At 49.0% G+C, this 16,441-nt stretch overlaps 1 protein-coding gene across 1 annotated transcript in view; it reads right to left on the bottom strand.

The window, feature by feature from the left end:
- WNT3 (Wnt family member 3) overlaps positions 1-16,441 on the bottom strand; it is a 91,838-nt gene that overhangs the window by 20,424 nt on the left and 54,973 nt on the right. Inside the window, exon 2 of the mRNA XM_038385492.2 lies at positions 2,561-2,802. Coding sequence (XP_038241420.1) covers positions 2,561-2,802 — 242 coding nt within the window. The remainder of the gene's footprint in view (positions 1-2,560; positions 2,803-16,441) is intronic.

The raw sequence follows: 16,441 nt of genomic DNA on the forward strand, positions 1-16,441 counted from the left end.
ACGGTTAACCCCGGTCAGAACACAACTTTCTGAATATACAGCAAGAATAAGCCATGCTCGACCACAGCCATGTTTACTCCGGTGGTTTTTGTCCTGCAGCCCCAGAGCCAGTTTGGCAGGAGCCATGTTCAAACCCAACAGGTCAATGGGGGGAGTGAGAAGAGGCTCCGGGCGGGAAGGCCTGGCACTATAAATGAATCACTTGAAAATCTCTAGTCTGCACAAGGCATTGGGGAGAAATTTCCCAGCAGTGAAATGAGGCAAGCGAAGTTCCCCAGAACCAGGGAGGGGCCGGGAGGGAGGATTAGCGAGTGCTTGACAGTGCACCACTGCGACTGTCTCCCAGCCAGGCCCGTTACCTGCTTGGGCCACTCAATTTGCCATTGTTCCCCTCGGTGTCACACTGTATTACCAGCATAATGCGGAATGTTTCCGCCGTCCAACGTCCCCCCAGCACAGAAAGCTGGCATTCCCTGAGAGCCCCGCGTAGCAACGGGACAGTGTCCCCGGCCTGCCGTCCCCGTCCAATCCTGCCAGCCCAGCTGGGAAAGCCTATTGATGGCTCTCCCCATCCCCCACCCCCAGATCAGAATGGCTAAAGGGCGTGTGAATGGTGCAGCACTTTGAAACGACTGTAGTGCTGGGGCCGTATCACTCACCCTGCCTCACAGTAGGGGAGGAAGCTTAGCTCTTTCTCATCAGTATAAGCTTATTTTGCTCTCTCCCTCTGTCTTTTCTCTCCCTCTCCTCTTAAGTCTCTTGAGTTGATATTGAGATGGCCCCGGGCCCCCTGATCCCATCCTATACACCCCTGTTTAGATGCAAATGACTGTGAGTGGCATTGCTGAGAAAAGCCACAGGGTTATCTTGGTGCTGTTGGCCTTTTCATAGCTCGTGTCATGGGCTCTGTGCTTCCCCCCACTCAGCCAAAAGCACCAGGACGCCATGGTGCCCTGACTCCAGCTCCCTTCCACTGCATCTGGCCCCATTGTTCCCTTTCTGCTCCCAGCAGCCTGGCATTGCCTGTCATTGCTAGCATGGGATCTGGGGCTTCCTGGGGTAAGTGGGACCCTTGGTCACTGAGTGCACAGATGGGACGGGAGAAAATCCAGCCCCTGGCAAGGGTTGGCTGGGAGAAGAGCAGCCAAAGTTTCCACATTGGGCAGAAGAGCTGCTGGGGACCATGCTGGGGTGCTGAGCTTTTGTGAAAGGCTGACCCATGGTGTGTCAAAGACCGGGGCCCAGAGACAATGGGTGAGGTTGCCCTCCAGCTACCATCTTAGCTGTTTCAAATAATCCTTTGGCCTTCCCTGGCACAGGCATCAGCCTCCCTCAGCAACATTACTGATGCCTTCCAGCCTGTGAGGTCAGGAAGCATTAACTGTCCCCATTTCACAGATGGGGAAACTGAGGCACCAAAGGGGCAATGACTTATTCAAAGGCTATGCAACAACTCAGTGGCAGACCTGGGAATGGGTTGCAGGAGCTCTGACTCCTTAGTCCTCTGTTTCAATGCCTTGATCCATTGTCTTCTCAGAAGCGACCAGATGAGGGGTTCTAGTCGTTGTGGGTACGGGGGTGCCTCAGATCCCTGCTATTAACAGAGGCCTGAAGGGGGCCCAGCTCAGCCCCGATGGAGTCTTGGAACAGGGAGGGGAGACTAAATAAGCAGCTTCCACGAAGGGGCCATGCAGACCTTGCGGGCTGTGGCCAGGGGCTCTGGCGGGCAGTACCAGGCAGCACCTGTGTGTGGCTAAAGCAGACCCTGCCCTGGAGGCCAGGACTGGGAGTCCAAACCAGAGGGACTGAGGCATATAGTGCTAGGATCTGCACCTCTGGGCAAAATAAGGCAGCCGCTGCAGGACCCCCATGGCTCTGGCCAGGCTGCAGCTTCCCCTTGCTGTCACTCCAGCCCACGGGCCAGGTCTGCAGGCCTGGGGGGTGAGGAGGGGGTGTAGGCGTTCCTCCTCCTCCTGCCCCCAAAGCTGCGTTCGCAGAGAGTGGTGCACTCCGTGGGGCACGGTCAGGGCGCTGCTGCCAAAGCCTTTGGCCAAGCCCAGCTGAGCCTCCCGCTGTCCTGTTGTGCCTGCGGACAAGGGCTGGGCCGACACGGGAGCCATGGGTCTGGGTGGGAAGAGCTGGACCGTGTTCACTTGGTCTCTTGGCAAGGCTGAAGACACCCTGCCCCCGAGACTCACACATGACGGGGGCGGGGGGGGGGAGATTTCTGATCCTAGCTGCAATCTCTCACCAGGGCAAACTCCCTCGCAGCAGGGACTTGTCTGGTGAGAGCTGCTGTCATGAGCAGACCTTCCCTCTACCCAGCCCAGCCACACCATGCAGGGGCTGGGTCACCGTGGGCACTTCCCATCCCGTCTCTGTGCCTCTGTCTCCCCTCCCACCCCTGTGAGCTCCTTGGGCAGGGCCTATCTCGCTCTGTGTCCGTTCCGTGCCCGGCACGACAGGCCCTGATCTCAGCTTGCGCCGCTGCAGGGTCCTGGAATGCAGCTAAATGGAAGAATCCCCCGCCCCAACCTGAGCGGCCGCGTGGTTTCCTTACCTTTGTCCAGGACTGGCCCGAAGATGGCCAGGCTGTCGTCAATGGTGGTGCAGTTCCAGCGCCGGCCTCGGAACTGGTGCTGACATTCCTGGATCCCCAGCTTCACCCCCTCGGCCACGCTGGGCATGATTTCAATATAGTTCCGGCAGAAGCGGAGCTGCTTGGGGACCAGCCCGGGGATGGAGCCACACAGGATGGGCTGGGACCCCAGCGAGGAGTATTGCTGGCCTAACGCGAGGGACCTAGGAGGGGAAACACAGAACATGTAATGGTACTTGTGAATTTGTGCCACCACAGGAGAAAGCCAGCTGGAATTCCCCTCTCCTGGCCCAAGCAGAGCTTCTGCAGGGCCTCACCAAACTTTCATTAAACTCACTTCGTTTTTGAGAGGTAGCAAATGTCCAGCCAGGGTTAACTAGGCAAGCAGGACAGGTGTCCTGCGTAATAGCCCTGCTCTGAGAAGTGCTGGGAGCCCCCAAGGCTGACCTGGGCCAGGTGCAATGAATTGCCAGGACAGCAGAGAAGGGTGAAGTCACTCGCACACTGTCACAAGTGTTAGCAGAAGCAGCCTGGCTCTGTGGCCAGGGTGCTGGCTGAGCACTCTCCTCCCCAGCTCTGCTATTGCTTCACCATGTGACCTGGGCTGAGGCTGACCCCCCACCCCTACCTTGCCCAGTTTGACAGTGAGCTTTGCCACAGACCGTGTCTTATGAGGCGCCCAGTGCAAGTGGGTTGTGAGCTTGGCTGGTGGGGTTGAGGTGCTGCTGGGATGCAAATAATACAAATCTGTGCCAGAGCTGGGATAGGTCCAGGAGCCCTCACTCCATGCTAACAACCTGGCCCCATTGATTTGAATCAGTCAGCAACCCAGCGAGCTGGGATTTCCCAATGGGATCTGTCTGTTTGCACGAACAGAGCTGGACCTCCCGGAGAACTCCCAGTTGAGCAGCCCCCACCTGAGATCGGTTCTACGTATTGGGAAGGGAGGCTCCGGGCCTGGGGGATCAGCATTGCCCTTGTTCCCTTTTGGGTTGGGGAGTGGGTAGAGAGGAACGCTTTAGGGAAAGGTACAGAGTGAGGCAGACGCCTCCGTCTGGAATCATTTTATGGGTGGGAATAGGGAGGGAGGGCAGCTGTCATCCCAATGCGCACGCAGCAATCACTTCACCCACTACTGCAAAGCATCCACCTCTGGCAGGAGGGCAGCAGCTGGCCCTACTAAGGATCAAATGTGTGACCATCAGTGGATGTTGGATGGATTAAACAGGAATTGAAGGGCTGCAGGTCTCAGGAAGAGATTAGAGATGAGAACAACTGGGGTCAGTGGGTTGAATTTTTGTGACGCAGATGAATGAGACAGGGTCTTTCCAAGTATGCTTCTAGCTGGGCATGGGCCATGGAAAAGGACCCTGACTGCCACTGCTGGAATCTGCATCCACACCGAGACACTGGGAAGACCAATATTCTCCTGCTGGTCAGAGCCAGATGTGGAGCGGGCAGCAGCAATATATACTCCTTTTGCACTTCCCAGAATGCCCAAATCCTGCCCAAGTGCTGCCTTGCTGTTGCAGGCCTAGCCTCACTGGTGCAGGATGTTGCAGGGTATGGCAGAGCCATGAGGGTCTGTGTTCAGGGCCCAGGCAGAGCTCACAGCACAAGGCTGTTGCTGCATCAGGGAGCATCTTTTGACAAGTGCTCAGCTCTGGTAGCTTGGCACCACCAGGGCCGAGCCTTGAACAGAGGCACCATAGACTAGGGCTGACAGTCGGGCAGGGCAGAGCCCCAAAGTTGACAGCTGATTCTGCAGCCTTGGGCAGAGTGTGAGGCCAGAAGCACTGGGTGGACATGTCGAACACCCCATTCTTACATACGCAGCGCCCAGATAATGCACGCCACCCTGTAAACCCCAGCCACTCCCATCCTGTGCATTAACTGCATCACTGGGTGCCACGAACAGATGTGGCTAAGCCATGCAGCACAAGTGCTGGACTGGGGGGGACAAGGAGCCAGTTTAATACTCCATATTCACTCACCAGTCAGAGGGCCTCTTTCTACTGCTTCTCATGTTCTAAGCCCTCTCCTGCCAATGAGAGACCAAAGAGCTGTTGCAGATGGAGCTGCTGGGCCTATTGCATGCCACCCCCCATGCACACCAGCCACCCCAAGCATTTTACAAGCCCTGAGTCTAACTGCTGGGTGCTACTCTTGGGTCCGGGTCTGGCTGGCTGGTGCCCCTGTTTCTCCCCACTGTGGTTGGGAAGCCCCAGGTATTGCTGGCTGCTCTGTCCCCCAACTCCACCCCACAGCCCAATGTTTCTAGGCTGGAAATCATCCATAATCCCTGGTCCCGGTGACAGTGCTGGGCACAAAGGGCTGCTCCAGGCATCCCCGAGCCCCTTGTTGTCAGGCACACTGTGTCGCTGGGTCAGAAAGTGTCGCTCTGGGAGGGACGAGCTGACCTGCTGGTGCAGGATGAGTGAGATGCTAACCTACTGCATGCACACAATGTCCCTGTAACCACTTCCTTGGGTGACCCCCAGGCCTGGTCACCACTGACCCTATGGAAGATGTTGCAAAGTTGATACATTAGAAGATGCAATAACATAGTACTTGTTATGAATGCTGCATAGAGTCCAGTGTGGAACTCATAACACACAGCTCCTAACATAAGGCAGAAGAGAAAGCGTGTGGACTGATTTACAGTGTTGCCAGCTTTAGTGTGTCTCACAAGATCTTGTGGTGTTACGAAAAGCTCAGCTTTCATTAAAAAAGCCGTACGTATCTGTGGGATATGTTGCAGCAGTCAGAGTTGGAACTTGATCAAGATGTTGATATCCACTGCAGCAGTGCAAGCAAAGGAACAGCTACGGAATTGGAAAGCAGTAGAAAGAAAGGAAGCTATTCACCAAACACAAAATAAAGGCAAGCACAGTGAAGTGGTCTGCAAGGAAGAGCAAACAAAGCCTGTATTATGGGGACAACAAAAACAGGAAAAAGGCAAATGTCCAGTTCATGATGCCACCAGTGCTTATTGCAAGAAGATAAATCGTTTTGTAAAGAGCAATGGAAACAGCCCTATAACGTACACTGGATGGGGAGTGACAATGGCACAGGAGTTTGTCTGAGGCATCACGCACTGTGGTAGGGCTGTGAAGACCAAAGGGAAAAAGTGGTTTGCACAACTAAATCCTCTAGCATCACCCAGGCCCCCCAGCTAAGACAGGGGCTCTGCCTGCACCATAATGAGCTGCACTGATCACTGCAAAATTGTACAAGATAAATTCCCCAAACTGCTGAAGCAACTCCCAGCTAAAATTCAACAGCGGCCAATTAGTGCCTGGCGTGGGATGGGGCACGCTGACATGTCCATGCAAGGGCAAGCACCACAAACTAGACTTTGAAATAATTGAAACACCTCGTGCCTCCAATCTCAGCGGAATTGAGAGAAAGGTAGGCTTTTGCAGGTGGCAGATGATGCAGTGCTATACAATGCAATAGACAGTTCCAGCCATAGCCAAAGGGACAAATTCTCAAAATGACCTATCTTGAAATCAACCTGGAGGTGACATCACCACCACAAGCACCATACAGAGTAGCAGCTCCTTGGAAGGACAAATCACCTCCCCACTCCTGCTCACCACCTCCTGTATATCCATCCGAGAATGGCATTAGCCGTGTTTCCCACAGCCTTGCACTGGGAGCTCATGTTCAATTATTTGTCTGCTGTGAACCCTCTGTCCTTCTCAGAGTCCCTGGGTTCTGGGATACAGGCCTACCAATCTATAGGGCTGACCTGCATTCCTTTTGTTCGATTATAACTTTGCATTTGGCTGTATTAAAATGCATTTTGTTTAAATGAGCCCAGCTAACCAAGCAACTGAGATAGGTCTGTGTGACTGCCCTGTTCTCCCCATTATTTACCACTCGCTCAGCCAATCTTTGCATTATTCACAATATTTATCAGTCATGATTTTTTTATATTTACTTCCAGGTCACTGGTAAAAATGTTGAATAATATTAGGCCCATTTGATGATGATTCCCCATGGACAACTACATTTTGAGTGCCGTCAATTAGCCAGTTCCTAATGCACTTAAAATGTGCTTTACTGATATTGTGTAGGGCTAGTTCTTAATCAAACTCTGATGCCTTACAAAAGTCTAATTATATTACATCTCCTCAGTTACCTTTAGCAACCAAACTTGTAATCTTATCAGAGAATGAAATCAGGTTTGTTTGACAAGACCAATTTTCCATAAAACCATGCGGTTGTGTGGGAATAACTATGAAATGAGTTCACTTTGTCGCAACCCTCGTGCCTTGTTAAAAGCAATGCCAAAGAACGGGCTGGCTATAGAGCTAATTGTCAGAACTTCTCTGACGAGATGATCCTAATGGTCCCTTCTGGCCTTGGACTCTAGCAGCACAGAAATCTCCCAAGCCAAAGAGCAACGTGAGGGGCTCAAAATAAAACCACACAAAGCAGACACATGAGCAAGTGACTTAAAAGACTATTAAATGAAACTTCATTAATGAACTTAAAAGACTACGAAATGAAATTATTCCATTTCCGTTATAGGAAGGGAGTTGTTACAGGAGTTCTAGAAGAGACATGTCTGCACACATGTTAATTGGTTACAAAAAGTGTAGCATGTTCTGGGTTATAAGAATACATACGGCATTGTCTAACTCAATAGATTCATTCAGGTTCTAGTATATATGGCAAATGGCTTCTGGTGGGCAGCTCTTCTTGTGCCTTGGCTTCCAGCCCAGCATCTGGGCCTGTTTCCTGTATGTCTGCTCTACTGTGGAAGAAGCAGTGGCTTGCCATGAGCTGAAAGCAGAGCCATAGGATTTTAGGGCTGGGGGCCTTTTCCAGTGTAAGGATTGGTATTCAGTGGGCCTGAGTGTTAGTCCCAGTTTTGCCACTGATCTGCTGTGTTGTCTAGGACACACACATTCCCTCGCTGTGCCCGCTTTCATCTCCCCTGTCTGTTAGACCGCGAGCTCTTTGGGGCAGGCGCTGTGTGTTTTGTACAGTCCCTGATGCAATAGGGCCTGACTCTGCTGGAGCCTCTTGCTGAAAGACAAGGTATCTAAATGTAAGAGCAATGCAGAAGCACATGTGTGAAGAGCATGAATATCAGACCTATGAGTTCAGGCCCTGCTCTTTCCAGGTCAGGATGGAAACGGCATCAAGCTGAGAGGACTAAAGCGGTTCCAGAGAAGGTGACATTTGGAAGGAGCAGGGGAAACTGTCAGTGAAGGTCTCTGGCAGAACGAAGCTCATGAGCCAGAATTATTTTTTCTATTTCAGAATTACACATTTTATAACATTAGGACCAGATTTACAGACAGGCACAAACAGAAATGAATGTGCCCAATTTACAGACGTATTAATTTTGATTTGCTGATGTGTGACAGGCTTGTGCATATGTAACTCCAAGTTTATGTGCATCAAGAGTTGCACACCCATACAAGGGCACACATGGTTGTTTAAATCTGGCCCATGCTATTTTAGTGGAAGAAATGTGAAGTACTGGCTGCTTTCTCCATCAACGCACCTCAACGCACCTCACTCCTGAACTGCAGCCCTCAATATTTCTGTCCTGGGACTCATCAAAGCAGAGGCCCTCCACTGTCTTCAAGCCCATTGCATGGGAAATCTAGGGCTAGATCCACAAAGAGACATCGCCAAGCTAGAGCTATTCTCATGCTCACTCACTCTGGCCCAATGTTTCTTTCATTGTTTACCCTCTGGGACACCACCTTTGGGAAGCTAGCCTTCATCTAGAGCCATCTGCATGGGTGTGTTGTGTGTGTCTCGCAAGCTCTCCTATTGAAGCTGTTCCACTATGTGTAAGTGTTCATTGATCTTGGATTCCCCACCCCTCCAAGTCACAGAGTCATTCTCAGTCTCTCTCTCAGGGCCCAAGGGTACTTAACATAGCCCAGGGCGGGGGCACTCATCTGGGCTGGCATCTGGGTCTGGTGCCTGCTGGGGCACTTCCAAACACCGGCTCACCTGCCTTGGCTTCAGACCTTATCCCCAAGCCAGCCATTCCAGTGTCCTTGCCGAAGGCTGACAGCTGCACTCTCACCTGGGCCTTACTCAGCACCCCCATGTGTCGTTGGCTGTCACAGCCTCGAAATGGCACAGCCAATCTGGCTGGGGGAATCACTTTCACCTTTGAGTGTCTGTGCGTGAAAATATGGGCATGCAAGGTGTGGGTGAGAGATGAGGGCTTTGGTTCATGAAGGTGGGCACGGGAAGTGTGTGTATGGAGGAGAGACAGTGAGTTCATGCGAATGTAAGGGATGGTGGCACAGACCAGAGGAAATCCTCTCAATCCACTTTGGAAGAGCTGACACTCTCCAGTGAGCCCGTGACTCTCTTTGATCCGATCTTAGCGAGCTAGTCGCACAGGATCAGGAAGTCAGTCCCAATACTGTTTTGGGAGGATGAGGCAGGATGACGGTGGGCTGGGTGCTGGGAACAAGATATTCCTTATCCACCTGGGGCCAAGTTTCCAAAACCTCACAGGAAATCATCACACCCAGACTCTCCCACTGCCATCACAGGCAGAAAGATTTCAAGGCAGGAACCATTCTCTACCTGGGCAGAGGGTGTTGGGGGCTCAACCTACATCTGTTTTGGTGTCCCCATCAGTGCTCTTGCCAGAGAGATGCAGGGCTACAGTATAAATCCACAGGCACCATCTGGCCTGCTCCTTGACCAGAGTGGGGAAGAGAAGTCATTGCATTAGCCTCACAGCACTGGTTTCACTGGCTGGAGTGCTTCCCAAGATGCAGGCTAAGGCCATGTCTATACAGCCAGCCAGGTGAAGCTACAGCACACCAGCTTGCAGTGCAGTTATGTCCTGTGTGGACACTGCTACAATCAGGGAATGTCCTGCAGTGCATCATGGGATGGCACACCCAGTGTTAACATGGGATGGCAGTGTACTGCAAGTTGGGGTACTGGTGATTCTGACTTGCCATGTAGACAAGCTCTTAAATTGGGTAGGCCCAGCGTGAGAAGAAGCCTGGTTTGTGAAGTCAGGAACTGGAAGGAAAGTCAGACCCTGACCATGAGATGGGATTATGATAACGCTCTGAACACTGAGGCTCTTCATACACAACCGGGGGGAGGAGGGGTAGACAGTCTTTCGTGGGTCTGGTTTCATTATTTTAGTTAATGTGTGATGCCCTGTTTGGGAAGATAAACACCACAGGGGGAGAGATGGTTCCTTTCGAGGCAGGCTTGGCCTTCCCTGGGTGTCAGTGTACTGCACAAGGCTGGTGGAGGAGCACTGCTGGCCCTGGGCTGTCAAGCTGGCACTTGACTAGAGCCAAAGTGTCTTCCAACAAATCCTTGATTTAAAAACCTTTTCAACGAAAGGTTTGGAAGTTTTTTTAATTTTCCATTTTAAGGATGGAAGAAACGAAAACTGGATTTTCTGCCATGAAACTGGAAAATGTCCACAAAACATTTTGAAAAGAAATGGAACATTTTTGTTTCTTTCCAGAAGTCTTGCTGATTGTTCTGACAGTTTTCCGAAGAGCTCTAGGCCTGGCTCCAGAATGAAATGAGGGAACCGGCTGTGTGAGATCGAGGGCCGGGGGCATGTCATGGCAGTGTCTGCAGGAGGGGGTAGAAGAGCGACTGTGTAACCCCAGACTGTTCAGCTCCGAGCAGATTAATCTCCCTCCCCCATTCTGCTCCGCCGGGAATCGGGGTGGTCGCTAGGCCAGCCAGTGCAGGAGGCTGTGGATGCCGTCTCTGCACAATAGCAGCACCTTGTCCCTTGGGGCTGTACTGCATTCCTCACGTGGTTGCTTTTCCTTTCCTTCTCTGAAGAAGTTCCTCCTCACAAATGCAGCTGTGTCACATGCCTCTTTGACCCTGCTGTGCTGTTTCCCTCACTACCTCCTTAGAAAGCATTTATAGTCTCAGGAGCCCCCAGGCTCAGCTCCAATAGGGCTCAGCCCAGGGTCCAATCCAGCCAGGAATATGTGACTACGTGCATCAGGCAGAGCCTGGAGAGTGCAGCTGAGTATGGTAGGGTTAGACTTCACCTCCTCCCGTCTATTCAAGGAGGGCACACAGGCTAATTGCCATGCTGGAAGGGACAGGCCTATGGGCCATCTAGTCCAGTGTCCTGGGTCTGACAGAGTTCATGCTGAGTGCTTCAGAGGAGTAGACCTATGATGCCAGAATGAGAAGTTTCTTCCTACCCATCAGCTAGCAATCAACTCATGCCCAGAAGCATGAGGATTGATTTGCCAACAGCACTGGCCTTAGGTGCAGGAGACCAATGTCAATTCCTGACTCTGCCACTATCCTGCTGGGTGATCTGGGCAAGTTGCTAGGCTGTTCTTTGCCTCAGTTTCCCCATCTGTAAAATGGGGATAATGACACTGATCTCCTTTGTACTCTGCTGATGAAAAGTGCCAGGCATTTTTATTAGGCGCATAATTGAAGCCATGCTTTCCAATCACGTGTGTACAGTCGTATTTGAAAATCTGAACCTCAGCACAAGCAGCACCATAGTCTGTTGGTGCAGGGCAGACTCTGTCTCTGCCTGAACACTTGGGGGGCCTTGTTGATGCCTCAATAATTAATATTGGGGCATCAGTGCAGTCATTGCATTGATGGTTAGTACATTCCACATGGATGGAGTGGTACAGTCTATAGAGGGCCAGAGTTCTACACTCTCACCTGCCACCAACCATCTCTGTAATCTGGCTGTGCCTCAGTTTCCCCAACAGGAATGTTAATGTGGACTTCCCAGAGGGGTAAGAAGGGCTGTGAGGATTAATTAGTAAATATTCAGGAAGCATGTTGATGGTGAAATACATGCTGAAGTAGTATTACATACACATCGCTCTTGTCCTACCGCATTGCTGGCTAGTGGCCTCACAAAAAGACCTGCCAAGTGTCACATGACACTCACACATTTTGCATTTTTGGCATGCATTCCCCCATAACAGGTAAATTGCCACAACCAACCAGCCCTGCTCTATACAATATCTGGTAGTCTAGGGGAAGGGGTACTGAGAAGATCTGAGTGAATAACTGATTTTTCTGTTTGGGGCCTGAATTGAAAAAGAAATTTCCCACTAAAACTTAACTTTTCATTGTTTTCTCACCCAAAACAAAAAACTGGGGGGAAAAAATTAGTTTTGGATAAAAAAACAAAACCCCACCAAATGGAAAACAAAATGAACAAAACAAAACACAAAACCAGTTTAAAACAACTTTTTGTTTTGTTTTTGATTGTCAAAATGTTGTTTGAGCGGAAACAATTTTTGTCAGTTTTCCATATAATTTCATTGTCAGGTGTTTCAGGTGGGTTTTTTTTAATAAATATGGCTACATTTTGAAATGAAATGTTGTTTCTAAATGAAAAGTTGAAATGCTTACTTCTGAAACAGTTGGGTTTTTTCAGCTTAAGCTATTCACCAAATTCAATCTGAATTCACAAATAGTGTTGGGATCCCCAAAAAATATATTTTGGGCAAATTTAGTAGTACTGAGCCACAAGCCAGAGCCTATGGATTTCAATCCTGGTCATTCCTACTTACTGTTCTTCATGATGTGTGTGTTCATCACAACTCTTATTAACCCAGGATTCAAATTCCTGTCATAGGGGGAGGTAACGACCATTCACTTAGTTTACAGATAAGATAACTGAGGGGCTGGACAAGGGCACTGGAGGCAGAGCTGGGAACAGAATGCAAGTCTGTCATATGAGAGCGAGCCAAGTCTGGTCTATTTTGCCACACTGCCTTTCAGATGAAAAGGGCTAAATTACGTGCTTATCTAACCCATGTTAGCACAATGTGGCACTTTGTTCCTCTCTTCTGGCTAGACCACATACAGAGGTTTGTGATTATGAATTTGTAATGGCCTCCATGTTAACATGCATGGTCTTTCAGCTCAAATAGTAAAGTTCATGGTTTTAAGATTCAGAGATCCTGGGTATGAAACCCACAGATGACTCAAACATGGACATTGTTACACTTGGCTATGCCATCCCTAATCACTAGACCATACTCTGCTGCCAGGGCCAGGAACAGAACCCGGGAATGCTGACAGCCAATGTTCTAGGGCTACTTCACAAATAGATGTGTAACCCAATGACAAAATGTGTTTAGTTTCTACCATTTAAAAAAAATCTAAACAAATCTAGCTAAATTTTGAAACAAAATATAGTTTTGGAAATGCTGAAATGAGCCATTTAGATTTTTTCAAAATATTTTTTTTCCATTTTTTATTCAGCTGAAACTATTCACCAAATTCAGCCTGAACTTGTGAGTTATTTTGGTCATCTCAAAGCTGCATTTTTTGGTGAATAAACTATTTGACCAAAACATTTCGCCCTCCAGCTAGAGGATGTCCCCCCAGGCTCAGGGTTGAGTCGTGCAAGCAGGCCAGTGGGTGGGCATGTGCACGGGACGCTCGTCCTGCTGCCACAAGGTAGATAAACAGAGGGCTTCCCGCACCAAGGCTACATTAGCATGAGAGCTACAGAACATTTTTAAAGTCAGTTTGTTATATGCAAATTAGCTAAACAATTTGCATGAAATGGCACATGGAGATGCAAAAAATTGTCAGCCACGTGCAACGCGCCTCCTCTCTGTAGGTGCTCAGGTCGACTCTCAGTGAAGTCAGTGGTCAGGTTCCTACTGAAATCTTCATTTCCCTCCTTTTGTCAGGCTAGAGGAGCCTCCTACAAGCTTTGCGGGGCAGGAATTCACCCAGGAATTACTCCAATACCCTCATCAGCAAAGGACCAGTCCTACTGCTCCTCCAACATCAGTCCCTAAGTGACAGCTCAGGACTCGCACATCCTGGGCTCATCCTTTGGCCTGAACTCAGGCTCTGGGCCTACTGTGTCCCAGCAGGGCAACATCAGCCTCCACTCTCCTACAGCCTTCTCTGGAATGGCGTGCCCTTCCCCCAAAGGCAGCAGGAAGTAGGGATGGCATTTCCTGCCAAGCAGGGCTCTGGGAGATGGAGAAGCCAGCTCCTTCTCTCTGCCCATCCCCTAGCCAAGGGAGTAGGGGCTGCGCACCCTGCTTGCTCCTCAAACGTAGCTCACATGTCGAGGGATAACTGTCACCATACAGAGCTATGGGCAGGGACTCTCCTCGTGGGAGGATGACACAAGGCAGGATGGGAGGGAGGCAGTTAAACTGCATTAGGAAAATATTAAGGTTACAGATTAGGATGAGGGCCAAGACCAAGTTCAGAAGGTGATGTGGAAGATGATGTAAATTACATGCCAGGGACTGGGTGGAAGGGAATCTAATTTGTGTAAGGACATGGCTGGAGCATGCTGGAACGTGCTCTAACAGCACCTTGGCAGTGGCAGGATCACAGATGAATACAGTGTTAATATCCTGATCAACCTAATGCCAGGAAGCCAACAACAAACGGAAAAGGATTCAATGTGAGCAGATGGCTGACGGGATGGATTGGCGGGGATATTCGGAGAACTGACTAGGCAGCATCTAAGGACACTTCAGGAAAGCTGTGAGACCTGTATACAAGAAGTTGAAGAAGGCAAACAGTGGATAGGAGTTTAGTGTGTGCCAAGGGGGGAGAGCTGGTACCAATGGAATGAAATTGAGCAAAGGAAAATTTAGGGAGGAAGATTTCCTGGCAATGAGTGCTGTGAGGCCGTCGGAGTCTCTATCCTGAAGGAGGATCCATTGTGCGGGACATTTAAAGCACACAAGGATATTAGTGACCCAGGCTATATTTTCCAGCTGTTCATTCATTCAATGGTTCTATGAAGCTGTCAAGGTAAACTGTGGAATTACAAAGCTCCTGATCATTGAAGGAAAATTAATGGCCACTTATAAGAATTTGAGCCATAATTTCTACTTTAGCTTGCTACCCTCCCCCATATAAAATGGGGCTAAATCTACTGGTGCATTGAAATGTTGAGCTTCTTTAAGTTACATTTGTAAAGTGCTTTGAGATCCTGTGGATGGAAGTACAGTGTAATAATTGCATTTATGGATACAAAGTATTAATAGCAACAGAGTGGATGCTGTTTTCAGCTGGGAAGAGGTTCTCAGACTGAAAGAGAAAACACATATAGAGATTGAGCAGTATAAGAATGTTTTGTTTCAAATTGATTAAAACTTTTTGGTTGACCTGAAATTAAATATTTTCCAGTTTTTCATTTTGCTGAGAAAACAAAAACAAATATTGTTATTTTCCAGTATGGCCAACAAACTTTGAGATCAAATATTCACAGAGCTATGGTCAAGATACCAATCTGCTTTTCTCAGGAGTTCCCAAACTGCATTCCTCATCAGCATTGTCTCTGGACATATAGACAGAGGGTAAACTAGATCACTGATTGCATTTTTTTTCTGGCCTCAAGCACTGCTGCCCAATAGAAAAACCTCAGCATTAGTGCATTCATATAGATTATCTGCTTATTAACCCTTTAGTCACCGGTTCAATACTACAACATGTTTAACAAAATCTGAAATTTAAGAGCAGTAATGTCCATTAAACAAGTGTGTGTTGCTGTCCATTTAGAGCTGCTGGACAAGACCACATGACAGATTTATTAGCTTAGATTCATAGGCTCCAATGTCAGAAGGGACAATTGTGATCATCTAGAGAGAGAACTGCCCTGAAATAATACCTAGAGTAGATCTTTAGAATCATAGAATATCAGGGTTGGAAGGGATCTCACAAAGTCATCTAGTCTAACCCCTTGCTCAAAGCAGGACCATTCCTCAATTTTTACCCCAACTCCCTAAATGGCCCCCTCAAGGATTGTACTCACAACCCTGGGTGTAGCAGGCCAATGCTCAAACCACTGAGTTATCCCTCTCCCCGGAAAAACATCCAGTCTTGATTTTAAAATTGTCACTGATGGAGAATCAACCACGACCCTTATAAATTGTCCCAATGGTTAATTACTCTCACTGTTAAAAATTTACACCTTATTTCCAGTCTGAATTTGTTTAGCTTCAACTTCCAGCCATTGGATGGTGTTACACCTGTCTCTGCTAGATTGAAGAGCCCATTATTAAATCTTTGTTCCCCATGTATGTACTTACAGACTGTAAACAACTCCCCCCTTAACCTTCTCTTTGTTAAGCTAAATAGATTGAGCTCCCTGCATCTATCACTAGGAGGCAGGTTTTCTAATCCTTTAATCATTCTTGTGGCTCTTCTCTGAACCCTCTCCAATTTATCAACATCTCCCTTGAATTGTGGGCACCAGAACTGGACACAGGATTCCAGCAATGGTTGCACCACTGCAAAATACAGAGATAAAATAACCTCTCTGCTCCTACTTGATTCCCTTGTTCATGTTTCCCAGGATGGCATTAGCCCTTTTGGCCACAGCGTCACACTGGGAGCTCATGTTCAGCTGATTATCCTCCATAACTCCCAAATCTTGTTCAGAGTCACTGCTCCGCAGGATAGAGTCCCCCATCCTGTACATACAGCTGACAGTCCTTGTTCCTAGATGTGTACATTCACATTTAGCTGTATTAAAACATATATTGTTTGGGTGCAGTACAGATCGCTCTCTAGCAGTGATGTGTCCTCTTCATTATTTGCTTTTCCCGCATTGGAGCTCCCCAGAGCAAGGACAATCCTCTGAACTGTTTGGGAACCCTCTCACCCCTAGGGGGTACTACTGCAGGTAGGTAAGAAAGCGGGAATAAGTCATAGCAACCCCTTTAATTTGTCTCTGCTGCAGACGAGAGGGAATACTGTAGCCATCTGGGAACTTTGGCTGTAAATGTGCACGTCTCAAGGTTGCTAGGTAGTCTGCAGAGCAGTTATGCGTTGGGTTAGTGAAAATGTAATCTTTAGTTACCATTTGAGGCATTT

This window comes from Dermochelys coriacea, chromosome 27 (genome assembly GCF_009764565.3).
Source record: "Dermochelys coriacea isolate rDerCor1 chromosome 27, rDerCor1.pri.v4, whole genome shotgun sequence".
Lineage (NCBI taxonomy): Eukaryota > Metazoa > Chordata > Testudines > Dermochelyidae > Dermochelys > Dermochelys coriacea.